The 14,261-nt window shown below is 43.4% G+C and overlaps 1 protein-coding gene across 1 annotated transcript in view; it reads right to left on the reverse strand.

Annotated features, from left to right (window-relative positions):
* Positions 1–241: 241 nt before the first annotated feature.
* Positions 242–14,261, reverse strand: part of LOC129156188 (cytochrome b-c1 complex subunit Rieske, mitochondrial) — a 29,109-nt gene continuing 15,089 nt past the window's right edge. Inside the window, exon 2 of the mRNA XM_054735795.2 lies at positions 242–631. Within this exon, the coding sequence (XP_054591770.1) occupies positions 561–631 (71 nt within the window). The 3' untranslated portion in view covers positions 242–560. The remainder of the gene's footprint in view (positions 632–14,261) is intronic.

A 14,261-nucleotide genomic window follows, 5' to 3' on the forward strand; every position in this document is an offset into this window, starting at 1 on the left:
TCCCCCAATACATTTCATTATGTCTGTTCCAAAGCCCTAGAGCGCTTTCACACTCGTAACACAACAGACGCACACCAATAAAGAACATTAGAACACCTGTAAATGCACTGCCCATAACAAAAGGTGTTTTCAGGTAGAACCTGACTGCCGACGAAAACTATTCAAATCATTTAATCCATCAGAAACAACAGATTTTTTATTATGTTCCAATAGTGTACATTTTTTAAATAAGATCAGGCTGTCACTTTACATAAGCATTTTTATTGAAACCACAATTTCTGATCGTTAGATGGACCAAGCAGTTGTTTTATTTCATAGCGGCATATCAGATGGATGAATTCAGGAAGATACCAGAAATCAATGCTCGAATGTTAACATGGAAATAAACTGACCTGGTTCTACAGTCATCTAAACAAGTATGAGCTAGTGCAAATGCAGTTTAAACCAACTATGATCCAGTTGTACTGCTGGCAAACAGAATATTGGGTCAGCAGGTAAGAAATGGCTCCACTCATGGACTGCTCTCCTGGGACAACTTGCTCCGGTCACTGGTCCAGCAACTATGGGTGCCTGTAGTCGGGGAAGACTGGAACCCTGATGTCTGTGTGGGAAAACCGGATTCCTGTACAGCCTGCAAAGACAAGACAACATCATCATTAAGAAACAATATCAGTGAAACCTGGCACAATGAAAACACAAAGGACCAACACCAGCAGATGACAAGGCATGTCAAACCATCATACACTCAAGCAACACGGATTATGCTACTCTCCTCTCTTCCTCCAGGCTCTGGAAGTTCGATTTCCAAAGGAAATGCAAAAATTTACTTTCATCAGAGAACATAACTTTGGAAAGCTGTGGTTAGAAAAGAGAGAAGTTTTTAAATGTGGGGGCAAGGACTTCCACAGAGACCCTACATGAAGGTTCAGCAGAGATGTGGTGATGGCTAAACAGCACTATGACAATATACTAGGGCTGCAACAACGAATCGATGAATTCGATGAAAATCGATTACTAAAAGCGTTGGCAACGAATTGCGTCATCGATTCGTTGTGTCGCACAACTCTTCCAAAAGCGCCCCCCCCCCCCCCCGCCCACCGTTGCGCGCAGACAAGAGCAAGTCAGATCAGCGCGAGGGAGAGCCGCAGATCAGCGCGAGGGAGAGCCGCAGATCAGCGCGAGGGAGAGCCTGCAGACTTGCGCTGCTGCGAACCGGTTCCGCATTGTTGCGCAGCGATCCAGGCAGCTGCTTCCAGCGCACGGTCCATTCTCAAAGTGGCGCAACCAAAAAACTATAATTAGCACACGATCGTTCTTGTCTGCACATGTTCTCTATTTTCTGTCTTATTTGTGCCTGAAGCGCTCGGCTGCGGAGCTCATCACCTGTGCTGTGGTGATTTCACCTCACGCAGCATCGAAAACGCGTTCTCCGCTTTGCGGTCAGGAGATCTCTTTGATCTGCTCAAAAGTAACTGATGAGGTGAAAAGGTAAGAATCCAGGCAACAGATTTTCTGGAGAATTATGAGGAGATGCAGGAAGATGAGAGACAGACAGGACAGGAAAATAGTTAAATAAAAACAAGAAAACAAAGTAAAATGTAGGTAGATTTATCTCCACTACATGTTTTTACCAGTAAAAAACAATAAGTTATACACATGTCATAGTTATACATCTGATACAATTCAGATCACCTTCAAAACTCAGTCACACACCCAGGGCCGTTTCAAGACATTTTGGGGGCCAAGGCAAAATGCCCCCCCCCCCCCCATAACTGGGCTCCCCAGAAGCCTCTGTGTAATTGATGCCCTCTCCAGTAGTGTTAGTTATATGGTGTTTGTAAAAGCCCCTCAGACACTACTGACATGTTCTAATATTATCAGATGAAAAACTAAATTATCAGACATGCTGTCTCATCTGCTGCTTTTCTAAACTTGCAAAAAGTAACAAAACCATTTGAAAGCCACTATTTGTGGATTATCTGAAAGTTTCCATGGAGTGTGTGACAACTTATTTTATCATTGATCCTATCGTCTAATCTCACAGCTGAAACAAGCATCCTTAATAATCTGTGCACAGGAAGCTTACCGATGCTGTAGTAAAACAAAAGGTATAATTTATTATTAATAAAACCTTGTTGCAGCACTAAAGCATAAAAATGAGATTTTGCATTAAATATGCAAAATATTTACATATGAATTGTTTTAGAGCCCTTTTATTGGCAGAATCTGATATTAATTTAGTTCTTACAAAAAATGGGTCCCAACATGGTTTGTGTGGCGTTGCCATAGTGTGACGTCATAGGCACAGATCCCCTGTCCTCTTGTTTGGAAATGGAAATATGGTCACCCTACATTACACAAACTGTCCACCCGGGCTTTTGCGCTGCACAGAGACGCTTCGCTGCCTACGACTGAACGTCAGTTGAGAGTCAGTCTCATGCAGACTGACCAATGAAGAGAGGGCCTCAAGTTAAGACCCTCTCCTCATTGGTCAGTCCACACGAGGTGGGTCAAAGGTTACTCTGGGCGGGTTACGTGTTGTCAGGCATTCAAGTATTGAGTATATTTACTGCATATTACAGTAAAATATTCTGTATGTGACCACGTTATGGTGATCCTTGGGTCGTGATGATGGAGCCCTTGAATATTGTTGCCCAGGGTACAACAAAGTGTTAATCTGGCCCTGGTTCCGCCGTCACATTCCCGCAGAAACTGGTTGATCACACCGGGGCCAGACTACTAGCGTGTGGTTTTACAACCACAATGTCCTCGGAAGCAAAAACGCTTTTAAAAGGGAGGGAGGAGTCCTAACTGTTGCTGCAGGCGTGTTGTGTGAGAGTGCAGTTATATACTGGTTAATATATTTTTGGGTTCAGTTGCTTTCATGTGGCCTAATGTGAGTCTATTTGGGATCATTGGAATGATCAGCAGCATTTCTTGATGTGACTTTATGGCAGTTGCCCAGGGCATCATCGCAAGGAGAATGGCATTCATTTACTTTTGTTTTATTTGGTATTTTTTCAGTCATTTTTGGAAATAGTGATCAATTTTGATTAATTCACAGCCTATGTTTAATTACATTTAAAATAAATGTCAACAGATGAGATCAAACAAAACAGATGAGAATTGCCCTTAAGCTGTTTAACTTGGACCAAGCATTTTAGGTCACAGATAGATGTAGCTTAGGGTCTCTGTCTATACACCTTATAAGACAATTTAGGTGATGGCATGTTGTTTTTCTGCTATTGAACTGTTTTCTAATAATGTTGTGTTAAATAAAGTGAAGGAAGGAGAGAAATAACGTTTCCCTAGCAGTTTTTAAAAATTTCCCCATGTAATCCGATTAATCGATTAATCGTGTCGAGACCCCATCCGATTAATCGATTATCCAAATAATCGTTTGTTGCAGCCCTACAATATACAGCAGCAGATATCTGAGAGCGACTCAGCCTCTGTGTGGAATGATCACCAGCTACAAACCCAAATCCCCGCCTCCACTGACAATCTGCTCCTGGATTTAATAGAAGCTTAAAGAACAAACTCTGGATGGTGTGAGGTGAGTTTGTCTCACTGCAGAAATAAAAACACACACAGAGCGTCAGCAGTCAGACGCAGCCGCTCACCAACACTTGCGTGTGTGTGTGTGTGTGTGTGTGTGTGTGTGTGTGTGTGTGTGTGTGTGTGTGTGTGTGTGTGTGTGTGTGTGTGTGTGAAGGCTGAACAATAACCTGTAGAATAATTAAAGTCATCATGCTAGAGCAGCTTCTCTGTGGTGGACCACACCAGCTTCTGCCACAATAAATAATAATAATAATAATAATAATAATAATAATAATAATAATAATAAACATTTTAATTTCCTTTCTGAACTATTTCTGTTGAGTTCTAATGTTTAAAATCTGTTAGATTGTTACTGACAGCAGCTACGTTTAAGTTTCACTTCCTGTTCTGACTGAATGCTGCTGCAGCCTGTATTGGAATGTTTACTATGTGAAGTGCCTTGAGATGACTCTTGCCATGATTTGGCGCTTTATAAATAAAATTGAATTGAATTGAATGTTAAGATTACTTCAAGTAGGACCTGTGGTTAGCTGGCTCATGTAAAACATGTCCTGTCTTTAAAGAATCGGAAATCAATAGGAACTGGAATCGAAACGAGGAATTGGAATCGGAATTGTTCCAAATCAAATGATGCCCAACACTAGTTCCGTTGTTTGTATTTTCGTTAGCTGTACATAAATGCGAAATTATGCCAGCAAATAGCAGCAAGTTTTGGTCACCTTCAGAGTTCCATACGTTTGTCATCGTCCTCGTGAGAGTCCACAGGAGGAGCTAGACAGATCGGTAGTGTTTTCTCATGGATGGCAGCCGAAGGATCAGAGCGGACGTCTGCTAAAGGTCGGGTCAAGATGAAGGAAGTAAAGCCAAATATAGTTAATACTTAAGGACAGAAACAGCTGGAGCAGATTTTTTTTCCCGGATGGGAGAAATACACGGAGTTGCTACGACACGGTGAATGCTATTTATAGCGGAGGCAATGAAGCAGACTTCTGGACTTAGCGACTGCACTCTGGAGTCACATGTGGAGGCTGTGGTAAGTGTTTTGTTTTTGTCTTTTGCGCTGTAGACCAGTTATTGCAGCACAGAAATACTGAATAGTTTCACAACTTAGAAAATAGCACATGACCGTTAGTTTAACCCCGCCTGCCGATGTGATGGCACAAACTGCAAACGAAAGGGTCACCTGAAAGTTCCTGACCCATACAGCAACACACCGGTCCAAAAATAACCAGACCATTCCAGACCTGGCAATGGAGTTATAAGAAGCCAAGGATCTCTGGACTCGATGACAACAGACCTGTGGCTCTGACATCTGTGGTCATGAAGTCTTTTGAGTACCTGGTTCTCCCCCACCTCAAGAACCTCACAGCCCCCCTCCTGGACCCCACGCAGTTTGCCTATAGGGCCAATAGGTCCTGCAGCATCTGGACTCCCCGAGTACCTACGCCAGGATCCTGTTAGTGGACTTCAGCTCTGCCTCCAACACAATCCTCTCAGACCTCCTCCAAGTCAAACTGTCACTAACCTCATCTGCAGGATGGGTACCTTTGACATTTGAATCGATCCGTTAACAATTCCCGGTACCTACGAACCAATAACGGTCCTTAACAGTACCAATTTTTTATACTTTTGAGTGTTTATTACGTAAATAGCTTTTTTTAAATTAAATATACATTATTTGACCATTACGTAGCCATATTTGATTAATTTCATGATAAATAAGATACAACTGTTTGTATTTTATCATCATTGTGTTGTACAAACTTCTTCAACAGGAAAACCTTTAACAACAGTTTCTAAATGACACAAAAACAAACCCAGCTCATGCACTCCTAATCCTCTTCTAAGCCCTCTGGAATAACTATGATGAGACCATGTATTATAAACTACAAATGAAACTGAAGCAAACTTCGACACCAACAGTTTGCATTTTAATATTGTGGTGTTGTGGTGCCATGCACTCTGCTGAGAAGGTCATTGGCTGCAAATAGGGCTGCAACAAACGATTATTTGGATAATCGATTAATCGGATGGGGTCTCGACACGATTAATCGATTAATCGGATTACATGGGGAATTTTTTAAAAACTGCTAGGGAAACGTTATTTCTCTCCTTCCTTCACTTTATTTAACACAACATTATTAGAAAACAGTTCAATAGCAGAAAAACAACATGCCATCACCTAAATTGTCTTATAAGGTGTATAGACAGAGACCCTAAGCTACATCTATCTGTGACCTAAAATGCTTGGTCCAAGTTAAACAGCTTAAGGGCAATTCTCATCTGTTTTGTTTGATCTCATCTGTTGACATTTATTTTAAATGTAATTAAACATAGGCTGTGAATTTATCAAAATTGATCACTATTTCCAAAAATGACTGAAAAAATACCAAATAAAACAAAAGTAAATGAATGCCATCCTCCTTGCGATGATGCCCTGGGCAACTGCCATAAAGTCACATCAAGAAATGCTGCTGATCATTCCAATGATCCCAAATAGACTCACATTAGGCCACATGAAAGCAACTGAACCCAAAAATATATTAACCAGTATATAACTGCACTCTCACACAACACGCCTGCAGCAACAGTTAGGACTCCTCCCTCCCTTTTAAAAGCGTTTTTGCTTCTGAGGACATTGTGGTTGTAAAACCACATGCTAGTAGTCTGGCCCCGGTGTGATCAACCAGTTTCTGCGGGAATGTGACGGCGGAACCAGGGCCAGATTAACACTTTGTTGTACCCTGGGCAACAATATTCAAGGGCTCCATCATCACGACCCAAGGATCACCATAATGTGGTCACATACAGAATATTTTACTGTAATATGCAGTAAATATACTCAATACTTGAATGCCTGACAACACGTAACCTGCCCAGAGTAACCTTTGACCCACCTCGTGTGGACTGACCAATGAGGAGAGGGTCTTAACTTGAGGCCCTCTCTTCATTGGTCAGTCTGCATGAGACTGACTCTCAACTGACGTTCAGTCGTAGGCAGCGAAGCGTCTCTGTGCAGTGCAAAAGCCCGGGTGGACAGTTTGTTTAATGTAGGGTGACCATATTTCCATTTCCTAACAAGAGGACAGGGGATCTGTGCCTATGACGTCACACTATGGCAACGCCACACAAACCATGTTGGGACCCATTTTTTGTAAGAACTAAATTAATATCAGATTCTGCCAATTAAAGGGCTCTAAAACAATTCATATGTAAATATTTTGCATATTTAATGCAAAATCTAATTTTTCTGCTTTAGTGCTGCAACAAGGTTTTATTAATAATAAATTATTATACCTTTTGTTTTACTACATCATCGGTAAGCTTCCTGTGCACAGATTATTAAGGATGCTTGTTTCAACTGTGAGATTAGACGATAGGATCAATGAAAAAATAAGTTGTCACAAACTCCATGGAAACTTTCAGAGAATCCACAAATAGTGGCTTTCAAATGGTTTTGTTACTTTTTGCAAGTTTATAAAATAAGCAGATGAGACAGCATGTCTGATAATTTAGTTTTTCATCTGATAATATTAGAGCATGTCAGTAATGTCTGAGGGGCTTTTATAAACACCATATAACTAACACTACTGGAGAGGGCATGAATTACACAGAGGCTTCTGGGGAGCCCAGTTATTGGGGGGGGGGGCATTTTGCCTTGGCCCCCAAAATGTCTTGAAACGGCCCTGGGTGTGTGACTGAGTTTTGAAGGTGATCTGAATTGTATCAGATGTATAACTATGACATGTGTATAACTTATTGTTTTTTACTGGTAAAAACATGTAGTGGAGATAAATCTACCTACATTTTACTTTTCAACACTTTGTTTTGTTTTCTTGTTTTTATTGAACTATTTTCCTGTCCTGTCTGTCTCTCATCTTCCTGCATCTCCTCTTAATTCTCCAGAAAATCTGTTGCCTGGATTCTTACCTTTTCACCTCATCAGTTACTTTTGAGCAGGTCAAAGGGATCTCCTGACCGAAAAGCGCAGAGCGCGTTTTCGATGCTGCGTGAGGTGACATCACCACAGCACAGGTGATGAGCTCCGCAGTAGCGCGCTTCAGGCACAAATAAGACAGAAAATAGAGAACATGTGCGGACATGAACGATCGTGTGCTAATTATAGTTTTTTGGTTGCGCCACTTTGAGAATGGACCGTGCGCTGGAAGCAGCTGCCTGGATCGCTGTGCAACAATGCGGAACCGGTTCGCAGCAGCTCAAGTCTGCCGGCTCTCCCTCACGCTGATCTGCGGCTCTCCCTCGCGCTGATCTGCGGCTCTCCCTCGCGCTGATCTGCGGCTCTCCCTCGCGCTGATCTGCCGGCTCTCCCTCGCGCTGATCTGCGGCTCTCCCTCGCGCTGATCTGCGGCTCTCCCTCGCGCTGATCTGACTTGCTCTGGTCTGCGCGCAACGGCGGGCGGGAAGGGGGGGCGCTTTTGGAAGAGTTGTGCGACACAACGAATCGATGACGCAATTCGTTGCCAACGCTTTTAGTAATCGATTTTCATCGAATTTATCGATTCGTTGTTGCAGCCCTAGCTGCAAACTCCCCTCCATACACAGGGCTGTACATCAACTTTTTCAGCTTATAGCACTGGTGCTATGAAGGTCACAGGTTTAGTAGTACAGAAAAAAAGTTGTAGCACCAGCATAAAAAGTTTGTTACAATCTCTAAAATTCAAAAGTAGCTCTTACAATAACTTAAACACACTGACAAACACCAGTGCATATAATTAAAACACTATACAAACCACCAAAGCTAATTCCTGGTAGCTGAGTCTAACTCACGTACTTGACAATAAAGCTGATTCTGAAATATCTCATCAGTGTAATAAAAAAATAATTTTCTTTTATTAAATTAGTGTAGATTTGTTCATTACAGATGTCCGTCCTCAATGACATTGACATAGCAGATCACTACTGTGTATGATAGTCGCGTTTTCGTGGTCTACTTTTATAGACTGTATGGCTTTTGGATATTTTAGTATTTGAATATTCTATTGAATCTTCTGATTAATGGAATATTCCATTTTACATGTTTCAAGTGAAACGAGACTGTGGTCTGCTGCTAAAAATATGAAATAAAACTATGTTGAGGGTATGCCCTCGTGAGAAATTGCTGCAGTAATTTTCTCCAAAAGACTGTGCTAAATTGCTCTGAAAAAGCAAATAATCACATCAGCGCCAAGACACTTCATTTCCCATGATGCTTTGCATAGGGAAGCAAGGTGATGACGTCACCACGACAACCAGCTCAAAAACTATAAGTTTCAGCGAAAAACGAAACTTAACTGTTCTTTGTCCAGTATCACTGGCTGTAAGGACGCTCATCGCACGCTCGAATCAACGTGAGCAGATCAGACACCGGACCGCTGAAAGCAGGATTTGAAAACCCAGCCGATCTGCTCGCTTCTGCTCAACTTCAGCTGAAGTGAAGGAAACGAGCGGAGCTCCCATCAAACCTCACAGAGAGTAAGTTACAAACTCGGCACAAAAGAAACTTTGCTGTCTCTGTCCAGCCCGTGGAGAAACACTCATGGAGAGAAACAACGGAGAAATCATCTGACCTGCAACGCGAAAGACCACAAGGGACGCCTTGCTTCGCTCAGGAACAGCTGTTTTCTCCTGCAAGTTTGATTTATTTTATCTCCTCTCCTCCTCTTTTATCTTTCCCGTTTCTTATAGTTCACAATAAGCAATTAAACCGTGCTATTGCTTCAATTTATCAGACGGTTTTTCTCTTCTTCCGTATCAAAATCCGCTCACAGGGTTATTTGGTAAAGGGTAAACTGTTTATTTGTCATCGTTAATATCTTTAAATAGTTTCCAGCTGTGGCCAGGCTGTTTAAACTGTCAGGTGTTAATTTACGAGTGACCTTTGTTGTTTATCAATCTTGCTGAAGTGTTTAAGTTACTGTGAAACTGAGTTTAAGCTAAAAAAAACTTTTCCTTGTATTAGAGCTGGAGTCAGCCCCAGCTCACACACAGCTCAAAGACACTTTCACTCCCTGCACACCTGCTCCGGGAAAACAAAGCATTCATTGATTTCATTTACACACACACACACACACACACACACACACACACACACACACACACACACACACACACACACACACACACACACACACACACACACACACACACACACACACACACACACACACACCTCCAATTATATAAAATTGTTTTGCATTATTAATCTCCTTGTTTAATTAAATGTTATAAAATTCAGATTTGTCTCCAGTAGATTTCTTTGTGTCGATGAAAAATCTTTGCTCCTAGGATTCCACGACTTCAAGAAAGACTGATAAGGTTTGGATTCAATTTTTCCCCGGTTAAAAAGGGAAATGGTGCCCCGAAGATACTTAATTGTATCTTAATTAATTAATAACTCGGTAAATATTCCCATATTTACAGAATTTATTGAAGAATCCAAAGTAAGTAAAGCTTACTAATTATTAGATCCTAATTACCCCAACAACTATATAATTATGAGGCTGAAATGTCAGACTCTTGTTATAAAAGGCTCAAATGGGAGCCTAAGGCTCCTCCCCTTCCGGTCGGCTCATGGGTCCCCGGAAGAACGAAAAAATGAATGCAAGTCAACGGGGCAAAAAGAGTTATTTTCTAATCTGCTTTGCCTTACGCGCTGGATCACACATATGTTGTACTTATATTTAAATGTAAACTAATGATGGGTGTTTTGACCATGCCAGTCACGTACTTTGAGATTTATCAGCTTGTAAAAGTTTGCCGTTAGCATGACTAGAAATCAGACATCGGCATATGTGACAGTCACCACAGAATCTTCTCTAACGTAGCTGCGACTTACCAAATGTCCAGATTTTTGGTGGTTCTTTCCTCCTGGAGGAATGACTTGAGGTTTGCTGAACTTACAGCCATTTTCCCTCTGTTTTCTTCGTGTCTGGTTCAATTACGTCACTTTAGTGAAGCACATTTGTAGACCTGGACTTATTTTCACACAAAACCTAAAATTGTGTTTCCGCCCATTCGAAAATAAGGTATCCTTGGTATCAAAATGCATCTTTAAAATTCACGGACATCATGCATGAAATCCATGGCACATAAACAAAATAAAAAATAGCATTTTTAGCCTTATTGAGTCTTTTTTCCAGGGACCCATGGTCCGGAAGTAATTAGGCCTGACCAAGCCCCCACAATGCGGCTCAAAAATTGACGCCAACCCAGTACCAAAAAGTACCAAAAATTGCAGTTCCACCCTCATCCACTAGGGGCTGGTGTCAGAAGCGAGCAAATCCTCATTGACTCCCATGTTAAAAATACCAATTTCACAGCAGAAATAAACATGTTTACAGTCTGGTACCAAAACATGTTTTTGTTTAAATGATCTAGTTTACACTCATGACAACTCTGAGGGGGGTGATTTTTTTCTCACTCTTCTGTTTAAGTGTATTAAAAGCCTAAAATGCAGTATAATTAATGATCATCAGACCCCCTATCGGTTTCGATCGGAGTTTTCAAAATAGATCAAAGCAGACCGATCAGGTAGGGTTGTCACGGTAACCGGTGTAGCAGTAAACCCCGGTAAAAAAAAGTTGACAATAATAATAACCGTCTTTAAAAAAAAAAACTATATGATCTCGGTGGATTACCGTGGCTGCGTTGTAGGCGCGGTAAGCCTTACCAGCCACCGTATCATCTGCTGAAGTTGCTGGCGGCACATGCACGCTTTGCTGTTTACAACCAAAACTTTCTTGAAGCTAAAGCTGAAATAATGGCCAAAGGAGGAGACGGCAGAGCTCAGGAGGACATTTATTATCCCTCAAAGAAGACAAAGTGAGAAGTACGGGCATTTTTTGGATATTTGAAGAATGGCGAGGGACAGTTGATAGAAGACAGCTATCCTGTTTGCAGCACATGCAGAAAAAGTGTCTGTGAAAGGCAGCAACGCTTCAAATCTCATGACACATCTGCGTGACCATCACCCACAACTCTACAGCAGTGTTAATTTTGTTGACAAAATATTTTCGTCTTTTTTTTCGTCACGAAAATATATTTACAGACGAAAATGAAACAAAAATTCAAAATAAAAGCTTGGAAAAAGACGAAGACGATAATTAAATTGATTGAAACTTTTAGTCAACGAATGAAAGACGAGACGAAAATCTACGATGACGCTCTTCTACATGGCGCTCTATGGTGCGGTGCGACTATTGTGTTGTTGTGAGATGTGAACGTAGTAGAAGACAAGGGGCGTGGCGTGCCGTGAACGTGCGGGACGACGTGACAGAAGACAGACCCTGAATAGTATAAAGGGGCAGGTATGCGCGGTGTGCTAAAAATAGCTCACTGAATATATCGACGGCATAAGAAGAAGGAGTAGAGGAAAATGTTAACTGCTGGGCGAAAAAGAAGAGAAGATGTGTGGAGTCATTTTTCTTATGATAACATTGCTACCAAAACGACATGCCGAGAGTGTGCATGGCTCCAACTCTTTTCTTGAAATTATTTTCCAGGACTTTTCCAGGACATTTTCAAGACTTTTTCAGTGTACACGTCAAGTTATCATAACTACGGTTTGCCGATATCCCGATATATTTAGAAACAGATATGATATTGTACCTACCTACACCTATATTTTGACAATATAGTTGTGGAAATATTTTTGTCTTTCACAAGCCCACCTGCTTTCCTCTACTTACAATGCAACACAACTAAAGCAGAAGTTATTCTCTACTTGAGATCATACCAGAGGTGTGACATTGTGGCATCATCAAGTCATCTCCATGTCCTGTTTTTGTTCTGCTCAGCAACTGACCCAGGTTAATCCACTGTGCTGAATGAAATCATCGTCGTCTTCCTCCGCTTATCCGGGTCTGGGTCGCGGGGGCAGCATCCCAACTAGGGAGCTCCAGACCGTCCTCTCCCCGGCCACCTCCACCAGGACCCCAAGGCGTTCCCGGACCAGATTGGAGATGCAACCTCTCCAACGTGTCCTGGGTCGACCCGGGGGCCTCCTGCCGGCAGGACATGCCCGCAACTCCTCCGTAGGAAGCTCCTCACCCTATCTCTAAGGCTGAGCCCGGCCACCCTATGGAGGAAACTCATTTCGGCCGCTTGTATCCATGATCTCGTTCTTTCGTTCATTACCCAAAGCTCATGACCATAGGTGAGGATTGGGACGTAGATTGACCGGTAAATCGAGAGCCTGGCTTTCTGGCTCAGCTCCCTCTTCACCACGACAGATCGGCTAAACGTCCGCAGCACTGCAGACGCCAAACCAATCCGCCTGTCGATCTCCCGATCCCTCCTACCCTCACTCGTGAACAAGACCCTGAAATACTTAAACTCCTCCACTTGAGGTAGGACCTCTCTCCCGACCCGGAGTTGGCAAGCCACCCTTTCCCAGTCGAGAACCATGGTCTCAGATTTGGAGGTGCTGATCCTCATCCCAGCCGCTTCACACTCGGCCGCGAACCTACCCAGCAAGAGCTGAAGGTCAGAGCTGGATGAAGCTAGGAGGACCACATCATCCGCAAAAAGCAAAGACAAGATTCTCCTGCCATCAAACTCGACAGACTCCACACCACGGCTGCGCCTAGAAATTCTGTCCATAAAGGTTTTGAACAGAACCGGTGACAAAGGGCAGCCCTGGTGGAGTCCAACCCTCACTGGGAACAGGTCCAACTTTCTACCAGCTATGCAGACCTAACTCACGCTCCTCTGGTAAAGGGACTGAATGGTCCTTAACAGAAAGCCACCCACCCCATATTCCTGGAGCGTCCCCCACAGGGTGCCCCTGGGGACACGGTCATAAGCCTTCTCCAAATCCACAAAACACATGTGGATTGGTTGGGCAAACTCCCATGCCCCCTCCATCACCCTTGCAAGGGTATAGAGCTGGTCCACAGTTCCACGGCCAGGACGAAAACCACATTGCTCCTCCTCAATCTGAGATTCGACTATCGATCGGGCCCTCCTCTCCAGTACTTTTCCAGGGAGGCTGAGGAGTGTGATCCCCCTATAGTTGGAACACACCCTCTGGTCACCCTTCTAAAAGATGGGGACCACCACCCCAGTCTGCCACTCCACAGGAACTGCCCCCGATGACCACGCAATGTTGCAGAGACGTGTCAACCACGACAGCCCTACAACATCCATTGCCTTGAGATACCCAGGATGAATCTCATCCACCCCTGGGGCTCTGCCGCTGTGTAGTTGTTTGACTACCTCAGCAACTTCTGCCCCTGAGATTGGACAGTCCATCCCCATGTCTAATGGCTCTGGTTCCTCCTCAGAATGTGCGTAGGTGGGATTGAGGAGCTCCTCAAAGTATTCCTTCCACCGTCCGACTATAGCCCCAGTTGACGTCAGCAGCTCTCCATCCCCACTGTAAACAGTGTGAGCGAGTTGCTGCCTTCCTTTCCTGAGGCGCCGGACAGTTTGCCAGAACCTCTTTGGAGCCGATCGATAGTCTTTCTCCATGGCCTAACCAAACTCCTCCCACGCCCGAGATTTTGCCTTGGCAACTGCCACTGCTGCACCCCGCTTGGATATCCGGTACCTGTCTTCAGCCTAACGGCTCCCCGAACCTCTGGTGTCCACCAGTGGGTACGGGGGTTACCACCACGACTGGCACTGGTCACCTTGCGACCACAGCTAGCAACAGCCGCCTCAACAATCGCAGAGTGGAACAAGGCCCGCTCGGAGTCAAC

The sequence above is a fragment of the Nothobranchius furzeri genome, chromosome 9 (genome assembly GCF_043380555.1).
Source record: "Nothobranchius furzeri strain GRZ-AD chromosome 9, NfurGRZ-RIMD1, whole genome shotgun sequence".
In the NCBI taxonomy this organism is placed as follows: domain Eukaryota; kingdom Metazoa; phylum Chordata; class Actinopteri; order Cyprinodontiformes; family Nothobranchiidae; genus Nothobranchius; species Nothobranchius furzeri.